The sequence below is a fragment of the Nestor notabilis genome, unplaced genomic scaffold (genome assembly GCF_000696875.1).
Source record: "Nestor notabilis isolate BGI_N333 unplaced genomic scaffold, ASM69687v1 scaffold24229, whole genome shotgun sequence".
Classification (NCBI taxonomy): Eukaryota; Metazoa; Chordata; class Aves; order Psittaciformes; family Psittacidae; genus Nestor; species Nestor notabilis.
In genome coordinates, this window is record NW_009944430.1 from 1 (window position 1) to 7,061 (window position 7,061).

The following is a 7,061-nucleotide window of genomic DNA, read 5'->3' on the forward strand; positions in this document are numbered from 1 at the left end:
AAAAAAGAAAAAAACATCTGAAAGGAGATGTGGAGAAATGTGCTGAGCCCTTTGGATCTCAGTGCTGGGGCTCTTGCTGGCTGCATTCGTTTTTTGTTCCTATTGTTGAAGAGTTGCCAGCACAGGGGTGGTGCTGGGCTGGAGGTGGCTGGGGAACAGCACCAGGGTCATGGCAGAGCCCACAGGTGTCAGCACCAGTTGGGGCTGAGCAAGCCGTGATGCACCTGGCAGTGCGATGTGGGTTATCCTGCTCTTCACAGACATCCTGGCGGGCCAGGGAGCCCTATGCAGGAGTCCCGGACTGGGGAGCACTGCCCAGTCGCTCCTTTTTTTAGAGGCAGTTCCATTCCCGAGGGGGCACATGCAGCCGGAGGGATAAAAATAGCTGTTTGGAGCCGTGGGAAATGTGCGTGCCCTGGTGCTGGCTGCTCACTGTGTGCTGGCTGTGCTTGTGGGATTGCACTGATGCCAAGGAGCATGGGGAGGGGAAGCAAGGGATAAACACCTAATAATTGGGACCCGGCACTGAGCAAAGGTGCAAAGGCTTCACCTTGCCAGATTTTAACAAAATAAATCAATTTAGGCAAACTGTTGTTGTGAGTGATCTAGGCTCAGGCCTGTCTTTGCGGTGGGGGGGGAGGATAGGTTGGTTGACCCTGAGCTGATGGGGGCACATATGTCCCCTCCCTACAGCCTCACGAGCATTGTGTGATCCATGGAAGGAGAGTGGTGATGTCTCGGACAGTGGCAGCAGCACGACCAGCGGGCACTGGAGTGGTGGCAGCGACATCTCTACCCCTTCACCCCCCTACCCCTCTGGAAGCCCCAAGTACTCCAGTGAGGGCATGAGCTCTCCCCAGGTGGATGATGGCTTTGAGACTGACTCTGATCCCTTTCTCCTTGATGAACCCGCTCCACGCAAGAGAAAGGTACTGCTGCTGTGGCAGGGGGTCCCAGCACCGGTAGGGTGGCTTGAGCTGAGCCGGCATCCTGTTAGAGGGGATGCTGCTACCGGGCAGGGAGTGACATAGGCTATCTCTCCACCAGAACTCAGTGAAGGTGATGTACAAGTGCCTCTGGCCAAGCTGTGGCAAGGTCCTGCGCTCCATTGTTGGCATCAAGAGGCACGTCAAGACCCAGCACCTTGGGTAAGGCGAAGATTTCACCTTCTTAATCCCTTCCTGATCACCGAAGCCTTGCATCCTGCTGCTGTTGTAATTTGTAATTCCTGCAGCAAATATTCCCAGTGTCAGAGATACTGGCCTCTGTGCACTGAGTTTGGCAGTTCTCAGCCATGTTACAAGAAGAACTGTTGCATGTGTTCCCACCTTCAGGGAGCCCAGGGCTCTCTGGGAGGCACGGGAGCCCCATTTAGGATTTGGGATTGCCCAGCTTGGGTGTGCATTTTTTGCTGGGAGGGTTCGGGTCACTCATGAGCCCTGGGCACATGCAGAAAGGCATCAGCCTCACTGGGTTTCGAAAGGGATGCCAACCAGAAAGCTGTGCCTCCTGCATCCGTTGTGTCTGGCATGAGCACCCATATGCCAGTGGGGTGGCTGCCCCTTTGGCATTTTGCTTTGCTTTGTCGCAGTCTCTGAATTCCCCCAAAATACAAGGTGGCAAGGCTGTGGGGATCACTTTGTTGTGCTCTGCCACTGTGGGCCTGTGGCACTTTGCACCGCAACCTCAGTTTTCTCATGCTTTTGTCCATGTTCTCCAGTGGGTTTTTTTTCTCTCCTGCCTTGCGAACATGAACACTGGGAAATGCCAGGATAGAAGGGCTGGACTGCCATCCAGTGCCAGCCAGATAAACATGCTGGGAAAATAATCAAAAGGACTTGAGAGCTGTTTCCTGCTGCGTGAACTGAAAAAGCTGTGCTAAGTGAGCTTGATTAGGAATGAGCAGGGGATTTTCAGTGGTGCCTGGTCAATATGCCAGATTTTTTTAAGGCCCGGGAAGAGGTATTGATCTTCCTTGCAAACGTGAAGTGTTGCTGCAAGGGCAGTGGCTGTTACTGATCACAGCTGATGTGTCGCTTTGGAGTCTGAGAGTGGAGCTGCTCTGGCTGAGAAGACAAGATCACTCTGCCCTGGGAAGTCAGGGGCCACTCAACTTGATGGAAACAGGGATGCTGTTTTACTGATGTTCCCCTTTCCTCCTGGCAGGGACAGTGCAGACTCCGACCAGCGGAAGCGAGAGGAGGATTTCTACTACACTGAAGTGCAGGTGAAGGAAGAACCAGCACCAGAGGTGGCTGCCACCACCAGCCCCGTACCCACATCTGCCCCCATCATCATCCAGCAAGCCCTGGCAAAGCCAGAAGCATTGCTGGTGGAGCAGCCAGTGCTGGAGCCTGCCCTGGCCAGCAGTGCCCTAAGCCAGTCTGCCCCCAGCTCCTTCTGGCACATCCAGGCGGATCACGCCTACCAGGTGAGCTGGTGGCATCTCCTGGGGATGGGTCATCTCCTGAAATCTTGGCAAAGGGCAGGTTGTGATCCTGGTTTTGCTGCAAGTCCTTGCTGCAGCCAGGGACATTTCTTTGCCACTCCCACATTGGAGGGGCTTTGGTGCCGATGTAACACTATCCCCTGCCTGGCTGTCCTTCAGCCCTTGAGTAACCAGCTTCATTAATGCCCGGTTGAGTGGTTTATGTGCTCCTGCCACAGCTCCTTGGCTGGGGTGAAGCTGCTGGCCTCTGTTCCCCTGCAGTTACCCTGTGCTGGTATGCAACACGCCCTTCTGCCGGCTGATAACTGGTGCTGGAATGCAGCCGCGCCGGATCATGCACGTCTCTGCTGCACGCTTGTTGCAGAGGGCGCAAGCTTTGAGGCACAGGAAATCTGGGCACTTCGAGTGGTGGCCCTGTGGGCCAGTGGTCCTTGTCGCAGGGGCTTCTTGAGAGTAGAGCGCTTTTCTGGAGCTGCCAGCTAGTGCAGGGCAGGATCCATAAGCTGCAGGTATATCCATTTCCTGTCCCGGGGAAAGGATGTGATGTGCCCCATGTTAGCAGGATCCAGCACTGGAGGAGAGCTTGCATGGGGTTTTCCATCCTGCTCCAGGGCTTGCAGTTTGTGGGTGCAGTAGATTGGTCTTTGCAGGGAGATGAAAGCCTATGGGGCCACACATGGGAAGTGGGGGCCCCTGAGGCAAATGCTGGTCCCTCCTTTCCCCCGCAGGCATTGCCTTCGATCCAAATTCCAGTGTCCCCCCACATCTTCACCAGCATCAGCTGGGCTACTGCCACCTCAACCCTTCCATCCCTGTCACCGGTGAGTCCTGCATGTGCTTCCCCTTCATCCTCGTTGGGGGGCAAGGCTGGGCTGGGAGCTGAAGGGGGACCTTGTCTTTGCTTTATTGTTCCCTACTTAAAGCGTCCAGATCTGGGGACTGGAGACATGTCTCCCGCTACCCTGTTGCAGCACCCAGGGGCTGCACAGTAGAAGGGCTGCATCATTCTGCATGCCCTTCAACACCCGATTTCCCACAGATGCGGAGCCGGTCACTCAGCTTCAGTGAACCCCAGCCACCAACGCCGATGCTCAAGTCCCACCTGATTGTCGCCTCGCCACCCAGGGTGTCCATCGGCACTAGGTGAGGGTCCCTCTGGCCAGAGGGGAGCAGAGGTGGAGCCCATCAGCAAAGGGATCTTCTCATGCAGCTCTGCTGAGGTGTTCTGGCGCAATGCTCTGCTGCCTTACCCCTTTGATACAGGACCCAAGTTCTGCAACAAGTTGGTAAATGTTATTTCTTATTTTCCCCTTTTGCAGAAAAGTCCGCGGTGAAGCCAAAAAGTGCCGTAAGGTTTATGGCATCGAACACCGGGACCAGTGGTGCACGGCCTGCCGGTGGAAAAAAGCCTGCCAGCGCTTCCTGGACTGAGAGCAGCACTGCACTGCTGCATCCCTCCCCTGCTCCTGCCTGGGAGCACCGGAGTTTCTCACTGCTGCAACCAGGGACCTTGGAGGTACCTCCTGCAACCCCAGAAGATGCCTCCAGAGCTGCGTGTAAATTCCTCCTCCTGTATATTGTACATCTGCTGGGTTTGCTCTGTTTTTAAAAAACCTTTTCCAACTTTTTTCTTTTTTTAACCTGGAGAATATCTCCCTTTATACGGTAAAAGCTTGAGCTGGGAGGGAAGGAACCTGGTTCCTCAGGGTTCACAGGAGATTGTAGGTGATTTGGGGACCAAAGAGCTTCCTGCATTTCCCAGATCAGCCCTAAAATCTCCCAAACTGCCACAGCATGGCTGAGGTGAGGCGTCGAGGCAGCTTCCTGTGTCCTTTGACTACCTATAAAAGTGCAAATCCCTTGTATCCTTTAAGGGAGGGGGTTTGTAATGATTCTAGCTTTAAGAAAGAAAATGCCATTGGATTGCTGCAAACCAGGCGGGAGCCATTCTCGGAACAGGGGTTGGAGGGTTCTCTCCCCCTGTGCCTGTGATCTTTCTGAGGTCACATCACACCGGTGGCTTGAGCCTGCACATGCCTCCACTCAGTTCCACCATGTCATTTTTGGAGATGTCTTGGGAGGGGGAAACATCCAAAACACTTTAATCAGGAAAACTATGAGAATTTTTAAGGCAAAACCTACATTTTAGGTTTTGTAAGTCTGCTTAGCTCCATGACAAATTCAGATTTTGGTGCTTTCCATGTCTTTCAGAACGAGGCTGAGCAATTTTACTCTTTTGTAAATTGAATGATTCCACCAGTAAAGGCAGCTGGGAGGGCTGGGAAGGCCAAATACTTCAATATTGGCTTTTGAATCCCATCAAGCCTGGTGGCAGTCAGTTTTCTGACTTCCATCCTTTAAAATCTGTATTTACCCAGTCAAAATTGCTGGTGGTCTCCTGTCACTGTTGCTGCTGTCTCTGCTCTACCAACAGCACTGGCAGGGCATCGTGCTTGGTGTCAGACTAGGATGCATGTGGCCCCGGAGCCAGATTCCCCGTCACTGGTTTTCTCCCCTCACTGGGGCAGGCAGCTGTTTGGATTTGTATTACTTTTTTGCTGCGTTTTTGATAATCACAGTCTATAACCTGCAGCCATCGAGCCGAGAGCAGTCCCTGTGCTCAGCTTGAGCCCGAGCTGGTTTTAAGGACTGCGCCACAAACCAAGTTCCCTTTTGGAAGCAAATCAAGTGGCTGAGAGAGTCCAGTATTGCTCCCAGATCGCCATGAACCCTGCTGCTGAAGGGATCAGGTGGGCAGGCAAGGCAGGTTGAGATCCATTTATATGTAATCCTGGTGCTTGTCAGTGTGTTTGGGTATTTGTTGTTCGTTTCTACTTCTGTACATGTAAACAGTGTTTCATCCTGCAGCCTGATCGCTCTGGTATCCAACTGGCCAATCAAAATTTGGCCGCTGGAAAGCCAGAGGGAAACACCCCAGGCAGGGAGTGACCCCATGGGGTTCCATCCCTGAGTGCATCTAGGCACACTGGATCATATTCCAGGAAGAGAAGCAGTTTCGCTCCTTTGGCCGCTTGTTCAGGCTTCCAGTCCTGCTGGAGTACACAGTTAGGAGTGAAATGTCAGGAAAAGCCATTCCCGCTTCTGTCAGCATGTGTGCTGAGCCTTTCAGGAAGGGCACTGGGATGTTGGGGTGCAGGGTTTTGGTGATGCCGGTGGCTGTCAAGAAGCGAGCCAGTGCTTTGGGAAGTCCACGTAGCACCTTGCTGTGTTACCATTTTTCAAATATTTTTAAAATTTGGGCTTGAAGCAGCGGAAGAAAAGAAAAAAAGGGTGGATTTGTGCATTCCTCAGACCACCTTTGCCTCCACAACACAGAGACCAGACAGGACCGGAGATTCTATTTCTTGCTTTTTATGCCCTTTCCACCCCAAATGAGATGGGGCAGAGCTGGATCTCTGGTGGCACTGGCCAAGCATGGCTCAGCCTCCCGCTGCACTCAGTCACTCTGGGAATCATCAAACCAAGCCATTGGGGTGTAGCACCACCTCCTCCCACCACGCACAGCACTTACTGCCCAGCAGCGGTGCTGACCTGGCATCAGAGCATTTGAGCTTGGTACCGTTTTATCAGGGGTGCAGGTACAGCTGCTTTTCCAAGGGCTGCTGTGGTACGGATAGAGCTGAGCAGGGTTGTCCCTAATGCTCATGGCGCTTTTCTGTTAGGTTTTTATTTTTAATGGAGAAACTGGTGCAGGGTGGGTTGGTTTTATTTTTTTCTTTCTGGTTTGGGAGTATTTTGGAATTTTTACGCTTAAAACCAGAAAAATCTTCTCGTATTTTTGCAGAAATGACAGCAGGCTTCCACCGGGATGGTTGGCATTGGATATATATTTTTATAAATATTTTCCTCTTTATTATTTCCCTTTCCTTTTATTTTTTAACTCACTTCCAGCCACCGCCCAACTGTTGGACTTTTCTTCCCGACACTTGAGTCTCACTGGTCTCAAGAAAACTCTTCAGCCTCAGTTGCGACACATAAGTCCCATGTGGAGAGTTTTCCCTCATCCCCGTGACTGTCTCCCAGAGCGTGTATATGTATGTACATAGGAACCTCTTAACTGGGCACTAATTAGAGGCTGCTCCCCCTTCTCTGCCAGGACACATGGCTGGTAGGGGTAGCTGGACCCCGACTGGCAAAGTGGGTGTGTTCAGTGCAGGGTGACACCATGTTGTCACTGCTGCCATCAGTGGGGACTGCAGGGTGCTGTCACAGGGGACACTTGGCCTTGTGGCCGTGCCACTGGCCAAGTGGGGACGGTGTTGGGTTGAGTGAATTTTCTGTTTTCTTGGAGCTTTTTTAGCTGTCTTCCGAGTATTATTTTTATTGTTAAAAAAAACCCCACGAAAGAAAAAAGGGGGGAAAAAAAGTTAAAAGAAAAATGTGAAATGTAATTTTTACAGCAGCAATATGAAATATATTTTATAAGAAATAAAAAGAAAAGTTGCCTGATGCCTCGCTGGTTCTGCCTTGTCTTTGCAGCCCCAGTGTCACCCCCAGTGTCAGCGGGTGCTCGCATGTCCCCCCGTATGTTGTGGTGGCACTACCACGGCTGCTCAGCCTCAGCCGGAGAATTCTCGTGGCACAACCCTTC

At 52.3% G+C, this 7,061-nt stretch overlaps 1 protein-coding gene across 1 annotated transcript; it reads left to right on the plus strand.

Annotated features, from left to right (window-relative positions):
• Nucleotides 1–693: 693 nt before the first annotated feature.
• ZNF395 (zinc finger protein 395) lies at nt 694–3,880 on the plus strand (the record flags this gene model as incomplete). The annotated part of the gene is made up of 6 exons (XM_010022419.1): nt 694–929; nt 1,048–1,148; nt 2,167–2,431; nt 3,178–3,270; nt 3,489–3,592; nt 3,769–3,880. Coding segments are annotated over 6 exons (911 nt in total), but the record flags the coding sequence as incomplete, so codon positions are not given.
• Nucleotides 3,881–7,061: the final 3,181 nt, after the last annotated feature.